The sequence below is a fragment of the Trichoderma gamsii genome (assembly GCF_001481775.2).
Source record: "Trichoderma gamsii strain T6085 chromosome Unknown Scaffold_2.2, whole genome shotgun sequence".
Lineage (NCBI taxonomy): Eukaryota > Fungi > Ascomycota > Sordariomycetes > Hypocreales > Hypocreaceae > Trichoderma > Trichoderma gamsii.
This window is the reverse complement of record NW_020171339.1, coordinates 713,962-730,812: the sequence shown is the minus strand read 5'-3', so window position 1 is coordinate 730,812 and position 16,851 is coordinate 713,962. Positions and strand designations below refer to the sequence as shown.

The following is a 16,851-nucleotide window of genomic DNA, read 5'->3' as shown; positions in this document are numbered from 1 at the left end:
GAAACGGTCCATGAGCCGTATCCACGCCGCGCATTGGATCGGACATGCTTGAGCTGCAGGGCCTATATAGCAACGGAGATGCCGCTGTTGCTTGTTGGATAGAACAGACGTACTGAGTAGCGGCAGCTCACCAACACATCACCGCCAGCCTTCGTCCCATCGTCGCAATGTTTCTCTCCAAGGCCAAGGGCACGCTCTTGATCCTAAGTGCTGCCGCTGCTGTAGCTGCTTCCGTAGGTGTCACGACATCATGTAACACACAGCAATTCCTCACCGTGTCGACGTCCAACGGCCCAATTATAGGCCACACTGCCTCCAACTCCGACTGCGTGATTGAGTATCTGGGCATTCCGTTTGCGCAACCGCCTGTTGGAGACTTGCGATTCGCGCCGCCCGCTAAAATCGCAGCCAAGGATACTTATGAGGCGGCCCATTATGGAGCCGATTGTCCTCTGACGCCTTCAAAGCCTGTGGACTATCCTGGCTTCACGCCTCAAGCGCAGCGCATCGTCAACTATTTCGCTAGTGCTGCAGGCACTCCCCAGAGCGAAGACTGCCTTACTCTGAACATTTGGTCCAAGGCGACGCGGAACTCACTTGAAGCGAAGAAGCCCGTGTTGGTCTTCTTTTACGGTGGCAGTAAGCAAACAGTCTTCGGGCTTAGCAGTCCACGGTGAAAGCTCTCAATCACTAACACGAGAGCAGGATTTGCCATTGGAAACACCGATAGTCCCTTCTACACCGGCAAATACTTCGCCGACGCCGAGGACATCGTGGTGGTCACCGTCAACTACCGGATCAACATCTTTGGTTTCCCCGGTGCCCCAGGCTCGACTCAAAATCTCGGGCTCCGTGACCAGCGAGCAGCGGTAGAATGGGTCCGTGAGAACATCAAGCAATTTGGCGGCGATCCAAACAAGATTACCATCCAAGGCCAGTCCGCCGGTGGTGTGTCGGTGGATTACTGGACTTATGCATACGAAAACGACCCCATCGTCCACGGCGTCATTTCGCACTCGGGCAACGCTTTCAGCTTTCCTGTCAATGCCCCTGGTGTCCCCGAGAAGAATTGGGATACTGTTGTAGCTGCCGTGAACTGTTCCTCTGCGTCCAATGTCATGGCGTGTATGCGCAAGGCTGATTGGCAGGCTATCAAAGCCGCCGCAGCCAGCATCAAGCCTGCTTCAACCACCAGTGTCCTACGAAGCACGCCTGCGTTCTACCCAATCCCCGACGACGAGATTGTCTTTTCAGATTATGTGAACTTGACCAACTCTGGTCACTTTGCAAAAGTGCCCCTGCTGCTGGGCAACAACAACAATGAAGATGGATATTATCGTATTCCCGCCTATGCCTCCGGCATCATACCGACAGATGCCCAAGTCGCATCTTTTCTCCTCGAGTCTTTCACTTGTCCCGTATCTCACCAAGCCAGTGCTCGCCGAGCTCACGGCGTGCCAGCCTGGGCTTACCGATACATGGCCGACTGGAACAATACTCGTCTGTACCCTACCAGCGGTGCGTATCACGGAGTCGACCTGCACATGATCTTTGGAGCGTCAGCAGATGTCAGTGGCTTGCCCACGACTGCGGACCAGAGGAGCCTGACGAGGCTGATGCAGCACGCCTGGTTCTCTTTCAGCAATAATCCATCGTCTGGGCTTAAAAGCATTGGATGGCCTGAGTTTGACCAGAAAACAGCCTCATTGATTGTGCTTGGTCAGAACAATACTCCCAAAGCGCAATTTGTGCACCCGTCAGTTTTCAACTCGCCGTGCCCCAATTGTGACCTTGGCTGGATCAGGAACATTGGGTCCGTGATAACAAATTCGTAATTGTCACCACAATTAACGTATGAGATGGGAGGTTCAAAATGAATGATGAGAGCTATGCTAGAAATGTATATACGACCCATAAATGAATCACGTCTGTCTTCATATTTCTTGAGACTAGGAGGTTCCTAACTCCACAAGCATATAATCAGGGCTACCGAATTTAAGAAGCAACATGTAAAAGTCAATTGGAGTACGTATCCATACCCATCGCACACGATAGAGCTATTCCTCACGTAAATAGGGCGCATGCAGATTGGAAAGAAGTTTTTCCTAATCCTGGTTATCAATTGGAGCTACTCATTAATATGACAGCTCCATTAGCTCCATCCTATCAGCGCAGCCCACCACGGAAATATCGCTTCATCGTCACGGATATTATCGGATCGATTGAACAACCTTGATTCTATGCGCGATATCTGAACTCTGGTATGACATAACTGATACCCACTGTGAGATTTGAGGGTGAGGGGTAAGTCTTACAAAACTTTGACCTTGATCTCGAATCCCTCTTTCTTTTCCTTCTTCTTCACAATTTTTCTCTGCTTCTATCAAAGCTTTCAATCGCACAAGTTAACAAACCGTTTAAAAAATCCATTGGTACGACACGCGTCTACAAGGAGCCATGTCACCTGTCGCAATGGAACTATCCAGTCATCGAGGTAAAGTAGACTGAGCAAGCATCCGGGTGTTCGATCTGCTGTATCATGTTGTTGTCTCTTCTTCATGGAGAGAGACAGCATGATGGGGTGGATTGATCTGAGAAATACCGGCGAACTTGATCTGGATAATACCAGCGAAAGGATCTGCTTCTTGGGCTTCCCCTGCTCTCCCCATAGCTTTTTGCGCAGACTAACCCACGTAGCTCTTTGCTCGATCACCCAAAATGTCGACGGATAAGATTACGTTCTTGACCAACTGGTCAGGCTTATCCTCGTCAATTGAGTCGAGCCGATTGTACTGACCAAGATACAGGCACGCGACCCCGTACCACGCACCGCTGTACCTCGCTCAGGCGAAAGGATATTTCAAGGATGAAGGCATCAAGGTCGCTCTCTTGGAGCCCAACGACCCTAGCGTATGTGACTTGTTCTGTTTTCAAGACAATTGCACAGAAAGCTCATTGTTGCTGCTAGGATGTCACTGAGATCATCGGATCTGGTAAAGTGGACCTCGGATTCAAAGCCATGATTCATACTCTTGCTGTAAGACTATCCTCTACCATTGAGTATACTGGCTTTTACTTACAATTACTCAAGGCCAAGGCCCGTGGCTTCCCTGTCACCTCCATTGGCAGTCTGCTTGACGAGCCATTCACTGGCGTCATCTATCTCAAGGAGTCTGGCATCACCACCGACTTCCGCTCCCTCAAGGGCAAGCGCATTGGCTATGTGGGCGAGTTTGGCAAGATCCAAATTGACGAGCTCACCTCCCACTATGGCCTCACTCCAGAGGACTATACTGCCGTCCGCTGCGGAATGAATGTCTCCAAGGCCATCATCACCGGCGAAATTGACGCTGGTATTGGCCTGGAGAACGTTCAGATGGTCGAGCTTGAGGAATGGCTCGACAAGCAGGGCCGCCCCAAGACAGACGTTCAGATGCTCCGCATTGACGAACTCGCTGAATTGGGCTGCTGCTGTTTCTGCACCATCCTTTACATTGGCAACGAGTCCTTCATTGAGAAGAATCCGGAGAAAGTCCGCGCTTTCCTTCGTGCTGTGAAAAAAGCCACTGACTTTGTGCTCGCTGAGCCGAGCAAGGCCTGGGCCGAATACATTGACTTCAAGCCCGTCATGGGAACTGAGCTGAACCGCAAGATGTTTGAGCGCAGCTTCGCATACTTTTCCACGGACTTGAAGAACGTGCAGCGTGACTGGAACAAGGTGACAAAGTATGGACAAAGGCTCGGCGTTCTTGATGCCCAGTTCAAGTCCAACTACACCAACGAGTTCCTCGGCTGGGAGCTTGAGGCTGACTCTCAAGACCCGACCGGCGATCAGAAGCGTATGGTTGAGCTGCAGTGCGATGTTGCCTGTCGCGGCGGCTTCCGTCGACTCCCGCCTACCATCAAGGCTTAATCTGATCAAGACGGCCTTCAGCCACTTTGGCTGAGCATATGCGTGATTGCGTCCTCGCTCGCTGTAGACGCATGCAGATCTGGCACCTCTACGTTCATTGCTGCCTCGGTCATTCCTTTAGCTGTATAGCTCTACTGAAGATAAATAAAAATTGATGCCAGACACTTATTATTGCTTGATGTCACTTGTGAAAAATGATTTGATGCTGCTAAAAAGCAGTTTTCAACGTAAAGCTTTTCATTTCCGTGGGTATATAGCCGAAAGAATCTATAACTGTATATGAAGCTAGCGTCCCCTTTCTACAAGAATGTTAGTATGTTTTATAGTTTTTCAGTAGGAAGATTTCAAAGTTGGCAAAACACTAAGGCAATCCCTCTTGAGAATCTGTAGCTTTGGGCTGCATGAGCATACGCACTCTCGCCCTCTTTCTCCTCATATAGTGTCCATCAGGGGAGGCCGCCATCCGATTATTGGAGATCACGCTTGCAATTCTGCTCAGCGTCTTGGAATGCAGCTGACTGCGTAATTGATCAATTAAGAAGACACGGACAAAGTGTAAAAAATAAAGGAGGAGAATCGCGACAGAGGATGGAAAAGATTTGGTGTTGATGCATTCAACAAGCCTCCATGTAAGTGACGACTCCAGCAGCCACTTACAGCTGCCACTCGCATCAAAATACTGCCGGCCAGATACAACTGACCGCCAACAGCACCTTCTTTCATCAGTTATTTAATGAAATCTCTCAATCTCATCCTCTTTATCTCTCTTCACCCACTTTGCAACTTTTGGAGCAAGATCACCAGAGATGGCGGACCATCTCCAGATGCTGCCTCGCAAAGCCTCCCACCAGGGAACGGCTCGTTATTTCAAGGGCTCCGTCGCTCGAAACGACGAGGCGACGACAATTATAGGGCGCGCAGTTGTCGCTGGAGAAAACAGTGGACGCCAAGAATTGAGTTCCAGTGTTTATGCTCTGCTTTCTCTCTCCACGGACATGGCGTTGCTAATTGTCATAGATCATAAGCTTCACAAAATTAGAAACACGCAAAAAGCTGCTCGTCGCTCCCTAGAGGGAGCTTTTAAACGACTTGTCAACGATTTAGCTGAGGAGATGGGGCTTGACTTTCGCTTCCACCCAAAAGCGTACGCTGCCCTCTATGAAGAGTTCAAGTCATTTGGGGCAGCATATTTCAGCTGTAAGTTCATAATAACAAATAATGGTATGGGTTCTTCATTGGATAGCTGCTAACGCAATACTAATTTGTCAGCCTTTAAAAAACATGCCAACCATGCCAACCGCGTGACGGTCCGGCTTGAGGATAGCGAGCTTTTGAGAGAGCCAATGCGTCTCGCGAACCCTTCGCATCCATTAGCAAAGTACAAACCAAAGCAGCCCATTGATTCGCTTAAGTTCGATAACTAGTGCATTGCGCAACAAGAAGATATCTTTGAGATCCAAGACAGTATAGAAGGCGCACAGGATGTTGTTACTGAGAGATATGCTTGCGAGATGGTTCGGTATTAGATCCATTTCAGTAAGATTAGCGGCTATATGGACGAGATTGCTCAATAAAGCACATCACTTTTGCTCATCATCTTTATTCTGCTTTCTTTCATTGCGATATTGGGCGTATTTCTTCTGAACTCAGCTTATCACCCATCAAAGAAATCTTAGGACTACCCATAAGGCGACCATGGAGCTTTCCCAGCAATCTGCAGCATGAAAATTTATCTACTCTTTTACCATGTCACTATGGCCAAAGCGCTCTCAGATACTACCGTCTGTATCAGGTAGCATTCGCTTCTTGCAAAGGTGATGCAAGCAATTACCACGGAAGAGCTCTAACAGCTTTAGATTAGTTGAATTTGATTAAGGTCCAACTGTTTTCTCAGGCAGCGTTAGGTGTGTATAGGAATGCAGATTTAGCTACAACATAGAGGTCACTTCAAAAGCGTATATTCAGCTCTAAACTCTCCGCAGTTGATGATATATGCATTGTTAAAACAAACCAATGTTCACAGCAAATACACAACTTTCTTGGAATTCAAGTTCTCTTGGATGAAGAATCATCATCAAAGTCAATCGTATATTTTGTCATAAGCAGTCATTATATACTATATACTTCTAGAAAGCCTCCTCCACTCGTACCTCTATACGATTCAACCCAAATCAATCGCGTACATAAGCAAACGTGGTACCCAAACAAATAAACGAACGAAGAAAGAAATTGGGGTATACGATTAATAAAAAAAGTGTTTCTTGGTTACCACGCAACCTTCGCAACAGGTCCGTTAGGGAAGAGTCTAACAATCAACTTGCGGAACTCATCCAGGACCAAAATGCCCAGAGCCAAAGGAATAGGAATCAACCAAAACTCAATGGGAACCGACGCCGTGAGGAACAATGTCTGGAGGCCTGGAACCTCTGTAACGAAAATAGCAATGGCAAGACTGATGAGCATGCCGAGGAGCAGCCACGGGTTGCGACGCTTCTGGGTGAACGGATCGGCCTGGACGATGCTGAGGCGGCGATTGCGCACAGAAAGAATGTTACCCCACTGGAGGATAACGAGGGTGACAAAGTAGACGCACTGGCCGGTGTAGTTGAACTGGTTGAGTTGATCCTGAGTGTAGCCGTGGAAGCCCTCGGTGTAGCCCTCGAAAAGGAAGAAGAGCTGGTGGACGGGGATGCCGGCCTTCTTCCACATGTAGAAGAAGAACATGGAATGAGCGCAGAGGGTTTCGGCAGTACCAGTGAAGAGGTAGGCCTGACCGTAAATCTTCAAGTTGATAAGATGGTCTTTCTTGTGGTTCCGAGGAGGAAGTGAAAGAAGATCAAACTCTTCCTTCTCCATGATCAGAGACAGAGACAGGAACAGATCGGTGAAGACACAAATCATAATCATGAGGAACGAGCTCAGAGGGAGTGGAACACCAAAGAAGACATTGAGAATGACGGGCCAAATCTCGGACCAACTGCCGGCAGGAAGAAGGTAGGCAATGACCTTTTGCAGATTCTGGAACACAAGACGACCGAGACGGATAGCATCAATGATGGAGTCGAAGCGATCAAGCAAGACGAGATCAGCTGCCTCGATAGCAACATCACTACCAGAGACGATGGCGACACCGACATCAGCGGCGCGAAGAGCGGGCGCGTCGTTGACTCCGTCACCAGTTACAGCCACAATGTTGTCGCGCTTGCGGAATTCTTCCACAATACGAAGCTTCTGTTCAGGCGTCGTTCGAGCAAAGACAATCTCTTGATATTCACAGATGATGCTCCAGTCTTCGTCAGAGAGACCACCGAGACTCTGTCCCTCAAGCAGGAGACTGTTGCATTCGCCAGTAACACGGGCCTCGTTCAGCTTCTTGACGGCTTCGATGTCGTTGTTGGCTTTGATGGTGGTGATGGTGTCGGGGTCTCGCTCGCTGGTGATGATGCCGACGTTGCGGGCAATAGCAGCGGCAGTGAGGCCATAGTCACCGGTGACCATGAAGAATCGAGTTCCAGCACGACGACACTCTTGGACAGTGCTGAGGGTCTCTGGGCGAGGGGGGTCAGTGATACCAAGAATGCCGACAACTGTGAGGTCTTCGGTGGCTCGGCTGGTGACTTCGTCGCCAAAGTGGTTGGTGCCAATGGGTTCGTCGACGGTCATGTTCTTCATGCAGAGGACAATAACACGCTCGGCGTTCTTGGACAACTTGTCTTGGTATTCCTTAAAGGCAACCTTTGCGGGTCCGTCGAGGGGCATGACACACTTTGACTTGCGAGACCAGTAGGCGGTGCAGGATGGCAGGAGGACATCGGGAGCTCCTTTGACGAAGACCTGGAACTCGTTGGTTGCTTGGCTTTCAGTTGGAATTTTGTACATTGTGAGCATCCACTTGTTCTTGGAGTTGAAGGGAATCTTGAAGACTTGGGTAGGCTGGTCTGCTGCCTTCTCGTTGTTTGTAGGAGCACCAGCGGAGAATCTGAGAACAGCACCATCTGTGGCATTGCCTTGGATGGTACGAGAGGCGACAGGGAGATGAAGGGTAGATGGCTCAAAGGTGGCGTCATTGCACAGAGAAGCGGCTTGGTGAAGCTTCTTCATTCCAGTATCGACTTTGTCGCTTGAGAGATTGTTGTAGAGGTCCTGCATGGCAATGGGCTCGTCGAGAAAGGCGATGGAGTTGACGTGCATTTGATTTTGAGTCAAAGTACCGGTCTTGTCAGAGCAGATGACATTGACACAACCCAGAGTCTCAACAGTAGAAAGACCCTTGGGCAAAACATTGGAGGCCTTCATGCGTCTTGCCACCATCATAAGAGTCAGCGCAACAGCGACAGGCATACCCTCGGGAATGAAAGCCACGACGCATCCCATGACATTGTTGAGCATGGCCACAACATTCATGTAGTCGGGGTGGTCCTTACGCAGCCAGCCAAGCCATGTGAAGAGGATGATGAGAGCGAGAACAACGGTCAAGGCAACAATGATGTAGACGAATCGAGTGATTTCCCGTTGGATCAGAGTTGGCCTCTCCTCTGCTGATGCAGTAGCCTTTGCAATACGACCCATGACAGAGCGAGGGCCGGTCAGAACAACAACTCCAACACCGCTGCCGTTGACAACCAGAGTGCCCATCAGAGCGATGTTGCGACTCTCCAGGAAGTTTTCTTCAGTCTGGTCAATGGAAGCATCGATTTCATCCGACTCTCCCGTCAGGATGGCACGATCAAAGCGAAGATCACCGGAGTGGTTGATGATTCGCATATCCGCAGGCACCTTGTTGCCAATCTGCAGATGGACAATGTCTCCGCTTACAAGTTCAGTAGCCTTGAGTTTCATCAACTGGCCATCACGACACACCAAGGCGTCCGAGGGCAAGAGATCGATGATGGAATTCATAGTACGTGAAGTAGACCAGTCCTGGAAGGCAGAAAAGCCCGCCTGAAGGACAATGACAATGAGAACAAGAATGGCGAGAGCCAGGTTTGTAGGAGAAGGAGGGTTGCTCAGGGGTTTCCAGCAGATGAAGAAGATGATGACGCCCACCCACAAGACGGAGCAGAAGCCGCCAAAGATGTACATCAGAAGCTTCTTCAGATAGTTTGGCTTGGGGTGAGGCAGCGTGTTTCTTCCATCTCGTTGAATTCTCAGCGCGGCAGCACTCTCCGACAGGCCCATCTCCTGAGAGACATTGAGCTGTTGGCAGAGCTGATCCGCCTCGAGCTCATGGAAAGTCAAGTTGGAGAAGTACTCTTCCTTGTTGTCCTTTTTCTCCTTGATATCAGGCAAGTTATCGGAATCGACCTGGCGAGACTCGGAGACGTGAATAGACAAGGTACGATATTCAATCTGAACCCCGGAGTAAGGCGAAGAGGGCAGATCACGACGGCTGTTGACCGAACCGCGACTCATGGACCTCTTGCGAGACAAAGGGAGACCCTGCTCGGCATCAGCCGCATTGCTGCGACCAACACGGCCTGATGGATGTGTAACATCGTTGAAGGTGATGCGGAGGTCGTTGGCTTCCTTTTCGTCCGGCTCGGGGGCAACGTTTTCAGGCATGGTTGAAATTGAAGTAAAAGGGGGTGAAATTCAAAAGGGAGAAAGGAAGATGGAAAAGTTCGATTTTGATTTCAAGTCTTCTTGGGCAACTTTGATGAAAACAAGCGGGACAGGGGCAGTGTATAAGCCAACTGACCGTCTTTTTCACAGCAAGTTTTGATACAAAGCGAAGAAGAGCCTTGATGAAAGAAGGAGGAGGAGGAAAGAAGTGTGAACCTGAACTCTGTGAAAAAAAAAGTAGGGAAAAGCAGAGGACTCGAGGCGGGCTTTATGCACAGCTGAGTCTGAGCGGTCAAGACAGACAAAAACTTTTTGACCCAGATAGCTGGGCTGTGATAACAATAGCACCTGCATGCAGCTTCAACTAACATGAGGGATTCAATTGCCTATACCCTTTGAGCTCTTCTCTCCCCCCCTTGTCGCCACCAGAGCAATCAGTTTTTTTTGCACCAAACGAAGCAAACACGTTTTCCATGCCCACGCCCCCCAGGCTAGGGTTCTTTGGGGGCTGTATGTGATATCTCTGCCCCCTCCAGGCCAGGCCATGATAGGCAAGGTAGTTTACTACAATCATAACATACTGATTGGGCACGGTACAGCGTACACGCACAGCTACATGAGATTACCTACAGATGCAAATACATTGACATGTATTAGAGGTGGTATGTCGACAACGCAGCGCTCAGCTCTCACTCACACCCCCATGTATAGACAAGGGAAAAGGGGGGGCGTGTCGAGATGAGACAAGTGTACAAGTAAGAGCACGGTATTTCGTAAGTGAAATCACATATATTCCCGCATACAGGTAAAGAAAGGAACAAAATGAGAAGAAGGGAAAAAGCCCGTTTATGCTGTGCCTCTCACAGTCTCTCTCAGCTTACCTGAACCAGCTAGGTAGAGAAACATGGCAAAGGCCGAAAAGAGACACGGCAAAGAAAAAAGAGGCTGAGGGCGTGAAACAACCCAGAAAAAAAAAAGAATACCATCTCCCTGATCTGGAATGGCCCGAGGAGTGTCAGAACGAAAAAAGGGGGGTGTCTCACAGCTCGTTTTTTTCTTCTGGCGGCCGAAATGGATCTCGCCAAAAGGCAATTAATACACGTATCAGAATAAAAAGACCCCGAAAATTTCCCAATTCAAGCCAAACAGTAGAACTACATGGTCAGAGTGCCCGGGTACACGCTACGCCTCCGCCAGCTTGAAAACCCTCGCACAGTGCGCTGCTGGCCTGGTGGTTCTCGGGATCCGCCAGCCGAGCTTGTGGATAAATATGCAATTGTATGAGGGAATTATTTTTTGCGCGCTGCCTGCCAGATGGAAAATTATTGCATCACAGCGGGGAATATGGACTTACCGCATCAAGTATCGCCTTTTACGTACATCAGCGCGTTGGGCAAAAGTTCACGGGTCTTTGAGCTCCTCTTGAGCTTTTTGCTCTTGGTTCCCGCTCAGCTCACTGCCCTCGTTTCTCTCTCGTTTTTTCTTTTTTTTTTGACTTTTTGATGTTCTCCAATTCTTTCCAAACTTCTCATCTATCATGCGCCTTTTTTTCAGCTCTTTTACCCATCAAACTCCCGGCGTTCTAGTTCCCCGAAAGTGACGCATTTCTTCGCTACTCAACTCACATCTCAATCTCACTCCCCCCCTTTAACACATGCGGCCATGCAATGCACCTCACTACAAGGGTCAAGGCCCCGCTGTATGCAATGCGTATGCACGTCCCCCTCCTCGGCACTCGACCTTGATTCTGCCATTTTGCCATTTTGCGGGCCATGTGCGCTGCTAAGGTCTCGAGGCCCGTTCGTCCTCCCACCACCGCTTCTCATCTCCATCTCATCTCATCTTCGTATCTCGTATGGACTTGGGATACCACCTCGTATATTGCCTCCCAGCTTTGCTTTGATTTTAATTTGTTTTACTCAATTCTCATTGATAAAAAGGCTTGCTGGATATAAATACCGCACGTCCCACATTATACTACCTTTCTTTGTCCTTCAAATTTCACGTATACCACTGCCTCCTCTCGTTGTTAAAAGAAAATCCCGTCTCCATCTTTTCAAGCTTCCTGCTTCTTAATGGGGTTTATATGCCCTAACAAGACACATGAGTTATAGTTCACCGCATCCATTCATACAAAGAGAAATCATTCCATACATACCTCATCCAACCAGCTCTCCATCATGTTTTAATTCGACATAGAGCAACAACCATAGAGATTACTCAAAGCATATGAGCAAAACCCCTGTAGAAACAAGCCATCTTCGTTTCCGCTTCGAGTCATTCAAAAAGCTTGATTCATGCCCAAGCAGACACTTGCCAGCTCCAGCTTACCATGCATCTACTCCGCCTCCCATCCCAGCAGTGGCGCCACCCGCTCCAATGGGTTACATGCTGAGCGGCAATACTCTGATTCACGCGTCAGTAATACCTACTTGGGTAGTTCCAATATTGATATGCACAGCAAAACTCCGCAGATAATGCAAAGAGGCGCATGCTTCCTACGACAGGCACTCATTGGACGTCCATAAAGCCGTAAAGATACGCAATCCAAAGTCGTACGTTACAGGTCCACCTCGGAAGAAACCTCCCGCTGCATACCTATAAACAACATCAGTAAAAGAGCCTTATTACTACTTCCAGTGGTGTATGCACTCCAAACAAGCAAAGAAGCTCTCCACACACACACATACGCGCATAAATCCCCAGATGCGCAATAGTCTTGGCATCGTGACCCTGCACGTGGCCAGCCCTTTTGGGCATGTGGGGTCCCGCACTTGGTCGGCACGTTCCGGGCATCTTTATTGGGTCAATGCGCAAAGCACAGGACAAGTCCAGCAAGAAACTAGCAGCCCTACAAGATACAGTCAAAAGAAAATGAGAAGGGAATGAATGAATGATAGTATTAGATAAGTATATATGTATAGTATATTGACTATATAAAAAGAGGGTAGTTTTTTTTTCTTTTTTGGTAGTAGTATTTAAAAAATCGCCCCAATGATTTGCTAACCGTGCCGGCGTATAGCGAGTGGTATCATCAACAAAGACCGTTTTGCGGGCCACACCTCATATGCACGTGTAAGGTTCATGAGCCTCAATTAAGATGTTAAAAAAAAAAAAGAAACCAGAGAAACCTCCCCTCTCGCCTTCAACGCCGTAACCTCATCACACGAGACTTTTTATCTAAGCAAGAGCCTTGGGAGACTCGCCATCGGCAGAGATCATGGTGACGACCTCAGAGCCGGGGCGGACGACGGGGTCATCGTGGTGGGTAACGGCGTAGTCATTCTCACCGCTGAGCTCTTCAAGGGTCTTGCGGGCGGTTTCGGGGATGAAGATTGTGGTGAAGCAGCCGAGCAACATGAAGAGGGCATAGATTTCAAGGACGTGGTCCATCCAGGGAGCAGTGACCTCCTTGGTAGCGCCGCGAGTGCGCAGGGTAGCAATGGCACCCTGGCCGATGATGGAGCCGATCTTGCCGGAGGCAGCGGAGATACCGTGGGAGGTGGAACGGTAACGGGTGGGGAACACCTCACCGGGAACGACAAAGGTGGTGGTGTTGGGGCCTGTGCCGCGTGCTCATTAGTATTTTGCTTGAAGGAAAAGAATGATTATGTAAATTTACTTACCAAAGTTGAAGAAGAACTGGGCGATAACGTAGATGGCAAGAAGGCCGTTGGAGCTAAGGTGGTTGTAGGCGAAACCCATGATGATGAAGAGAATGGTCAGGATAGCGAAGCCACCAAATTGGATAGTCTTGCGGCCCAGGGTATCAATGGTAGCGACGGAAACCCAGTATCCAGGGACGGCACCGGCGAGCACAATGACAATGTTACCAACAGCGGTGTTGTACAGGTACTCGTAGACGGTGGCAGCGTTCTTGGTAGAGTAGCCAATGACGCCCAGGATGGTAGCGTTGTTCAAAGAAAGACCATAGAAGGCGACATCAAGGCAGAACCATGAACCAGCAGTGCCGAACAGGACGAGGAAGTTCTTGAGCTTGCCGTAGTGGGCGAGGAAGTCCTTGAAGCTGGCCTTGGGGACCTGGAGGGTCTGCTGGGCAGCCTTGTTGGCAGTGATGCGGGCAATCTCGTCGGGGTGGCCCTCGCGCTTGCCAGTGACGTAGGCAACGACATCATCGCCAGCCTGCTCGACGTCACGAGCGATATCGAAAGTGTAACGAGGAGTTTCGGGGATGGTGAGACGATCTGCGAGTAACGGCCAAGTTAGCACTCTCTCTTACACGGATTTATTAAGTGGGTCCCTTTTTTCTGTCTTAGTCACTTACAGTACAGGGCAATGCAGGCGGGAACGGCACCGAGACCGATCAGGGTACGCCACATCTTGTCGACAGCGAGCTGGCAAACACCAGAGCACTGGGCAACCTTGGCAGCAGAGGACAGTGAGCCCTTGAAGCCGAGAGTGACGAAGAGCATGACAAGAGCAGCGGTGAGCTGACCGAGACCCTGCATGGCAAAGACGGCGCTCATCATGGCACCACGCCATCTGGTAGTAGCGAACCTGTACAGGAGCAAATCGTGTAAGTGAACCAACGCTCACCAACTCAATTAGTTTTTGGAAGAATGAATCAACTTACTCAGAGGTAATAATGGAAGAAAGGGGATAATCTCCACCAATACCGATACCCATAATCACACGCCAGAAGATGATGAGGCCAATGATATCGCAAGCAGGGGAGCCGCTGGTCAGGGCCTGACCGATGGTAGCGAAGATGATGACAATGAGTTCGAGACCGTACATGCGCTTACGACCGACCAAATCGGCCATGATACCGAATCCAACCTGACCAATGACGGTACCGGCGGAAGTAGCGAGCTTGATGGCGCTGTCAGATGAGGTAGGCATAACACCAACACCGGGGAAGTAGACGATGCCCAGCATAATGGTCAACATGGAGGCAGTGAAGATATCGTAGGAGTCCGTGAAGAAACCAACACCAGCGACCACGATGGCACGGACATGGTACCAGCCGAAGGGAGCCTTGTCGATCTCCGCAAGGGCCAGGCGGCGGCGCTCGTTCAGATCCTGGACGTGGAGAAAGTCATTGTTATAGTTGTGGTAGGCACTGTTGCCTCCGGTAGTCTTGCCGAAGGCCATTGTGCTTTTATCTTTTATGAAAGTGCAAACAAGTAGAAGAAGAAGAGAAAGGTAGTAATGAGAGGCAACAACACAAGTCAAAGAAGAAGCTTGTATCACCCTTCTACAGTAAGAAGAGGAAAAAGACAAGGGGGTCTTGAACACTTGTGGTTGAGAAACAAGGAAAGAAGGGGGGAAAAGAAAAGTCCAGCCAGATACAAGGGACAGGCTCAGGGGAAATATATACTACAGCCACACTGCTTCACATTCTCCGTGAAGGAGATTTTAATCTTAATCTTTTTCAGGCAGCTTGATCCATCGTGGATCGATTCCTCGGGCCCTTTTCCCAGCCAAGACGACCGAAGTCCAATATTAGCCTTGGTCTGCCTCTCGGAGCGGGAGCAAAACTGATAATGAACTGACGCGAATGCAGCCATAGACGGAGATGGAAGGGCAGTAGATCAGGCACTCTAACGCCAATCTGGTCAATCTATTGGCTGCAATGCCTGTCAGCTTCGAGATAAAAAAGCCCAGAGCGTGGTCGACCCGACATGGCTTCTATGCTGGTTTGCGTCGATGCATGTGGAGGATCGGCCAATGAGGGGCTCGCAAATCGGCACGTTGTCGAGATAACCCCATCTGTATGGGGGACGCAGCCTCTCCACACTTTGCGATATGCTTGAAATCTAGCTGCATCGCGCACAGGAGTCCCGAGAGTCAAAAGCCACCAGAGGCCATGGCTATACGGCGCTGACTCGCGGCTTGGCAGGCTCTTTTGCTGCCAAAATTACGGCTTGTGAGGATGCTGAAGGCTCGCAGCTGAGCATCTGAGAGCGCCACTGCCTTGTCTGCCGCTGCCGGTCGTCTGGTTTGGCGACCGAGACGTGGTGAGGCTAAGGGTCTCAGGCGTGGATCCGGTCGGTTGCCTAATAGGGACACCGAGTGTGGCGACTCCCGGGTCCGGATCCATGCTGGGCTCGCCTCGTCTTGACGCCTCTCCGCGCATGAGGCCTGCATTCTCCCACGTGCGAGCCCCAAGGTCGTTGAATCTCTGCGATTTCTGGTGGCGCTGCAGTAGAAGATCGAGTTATAATCCACCGACCCAGAGAATATTCCCACTCGATGAGCTGCTGATCAATTCCAAGTTCACTCATGTGCGCCACTTCAGCTTCACTCAGCAAGCCTGCATGCAGGTCAGGATAGCTCCCACTTCTGCAGCTTACTTTTAAGGTTGTTTTTACATTGAGCGGTTTTCGTTCTTCTTTGCCTGTTTTTGATCGTGTGAGCAGAGAAAAGAAGAAGAACAAGGTTTTTGGGGTTTTTGGGGATTGTGCCATCCCAGCTTCATACCCAGTCGGTCTCAACCCTAGCTCAAGCCCAGCCCGGGATCTAATATTTTTTTCCCCTCTGTTCAGCTCTCGCTATCAACCCTTACCATGTCTCTCACAACACACTCCCAAACCATGGCAGAGAAGCCAACAAGCGACAACAGCGACACCAAGGACGCGCTCGACGGCGTGCTGCCGCTCTCATATCGCGTGGTCACGCGAGACAGCGAGAAGCAAGATGCGCTGCACCTGGTGGCCGATAGCATTGCGCAGCAACGTCAAACTGCCTCTGCCGCCATCATCTTCAACCCCCTCTGCCTCGCAGGCTTGTTAGCGACGTGCGCCGGCGTATATCGCCAATACCAGTATGCCGGCTACGGCACCGTGTTGACGATGCTCTGCGGCGTCGTCATCGTATATCTGTCTTTCGTTCGATTTTACACGTCGAGGTACCTTGAGCAGGCGGAAAAGTTTCGCTGGAAGGAATGGATCACCGGCCCCGACGGCAAGGAGGATGTCATCATTTCGGCCTTCTTTGGCGAAGAACTAATCGGCACTCTCGTTCTCAGACTGAAGGGAGACAAGTTAAATAAGAAGAAGGGTTCTGCGCAGGCCAGCACAGATGGTCAAGGCATCATCCGCGCCTGGACCACCAAGCTGCGGTACCGAGGAAAGGGAGTCGGCTCAGACCTGCTGCACTTTGCAGTCCAGACCACATATCGCGCATTTGGCTCGAGCGCCAGCGTAGAATTTGCTGCAGATCATGCAAACAGCGCCAATCCTCTTCCTGATATGTTTCTTCGACCTTTCAAGAGGCGCCAGGAAAAGGCAGACAAGGCGTTGAAGCAAGCTTTGAAGGACCAAGGGAACCCTAAATGATCCCAGCACCTGGGCATGGATATAGAAGCATTTTGTAATATATAATAATAATGATGGCAATGAACATCACGTATA

At 49.9% G+C, this 16,851-nt stretch overlaps 5 protein-coding genes across 5 annotated transcripts; 3 read left to right on the top strand and 2 right to left on the bottom strand.

The window, feature by feature from the left end:
• Positions 1-167: 167 nt before the first annotated feature.
• TGAM01_v200758 (hypothetical protein) lies at positions 168-3,913 on the top strand (the record flags this gene model as incomplete). Its single annotated transcript, XM_024548619.1, has 6 exons — positions 168-639; positions 706-1,568; positions 2,698-2,753; positions 2,808-2,910; positions 2,969-3,037; positions 3,092-3,913. 6 exons carry the CDS (start codon positions 168-170, stop codon positions 3,911-3,913), a joined length of 2,385 nt encoding a protein of 794 aa, XP_024406630.1.
• An 806-nt stretch (positions 3,914-4,719) lies between these two features.
• On the top strand, positions 4,720-5,337 carry TGAM01_v200757 (histone H3; the record flags this gene model as incomplete). The annotated part of the gene is made up of 2 exons (XM_024548618.1): positions 4,720-5,110; positions 5,183-5,337. 2 exons carry the CDS (start codon positions 4,720-4,722, stop codon positions 5,335-5,337), a joined length of 546 nt encoding a protein of 181 aa, XP_024406629.1.
• An 841-nt stretch (positions 5,338-6,178) lies between these two features.
• Positions 6,179-9,475, bottom strand: TGAM01_v200756 (hypothetical protein; the record flags this gene model as incomplete). The annotated part of the gene is made up of 1 exon (XM_018802070.1): positions 6,179-9,475. The coding sequence occupies one exon, from the start codon at positions 9,473-9,475 to the stop codon at positions 6,179-6,181; it is 3,297 nt and encodes a 1,098-aa protein (XP_018664895.1).
• Positions 9,476-12,655: 3,180 nt separating this feature from the next.
• On the bottom strand, positions 12,656-14,590 carry TGAM01_v200754 (phosphate:H+ symporter; the record flags this gene model as incomplete). The annotated part of the gene is made up of 4 exons (XM_018802069.1): positions 12,656-13,038; positions 13,102-13,680; positions 13,761-13,993; positions 14,070-14,590. 4 exons carry the CDS (start codon positions 14,588-14,590, stop codon positions 12,656-12,658), a joined length of 1,716 nt encoding a protein of 571 aa, XP_018664894.1.
• A 1,415-nt stretch (positions 14,591-16,005) lies between these two features.
• Positions 16,006-16,776, top strand: TGAM01_v200755 (hypothetical protein; the record flags this gene model as incomplete). The annotated part of the gene is made up of 1 exon (XM_018802068.1): positions 16,006-16,776. The coding sequence occupies one exon, from the start codon at positions 16,006-16,008 to the stop codon at positions 16,774-16,776; it is 771 nt and encodes a 256-aa protein (XP_018664893.1).
• Between the last annotated feature and the right edge of the window lie 75 nt (positions 16,777-16,851).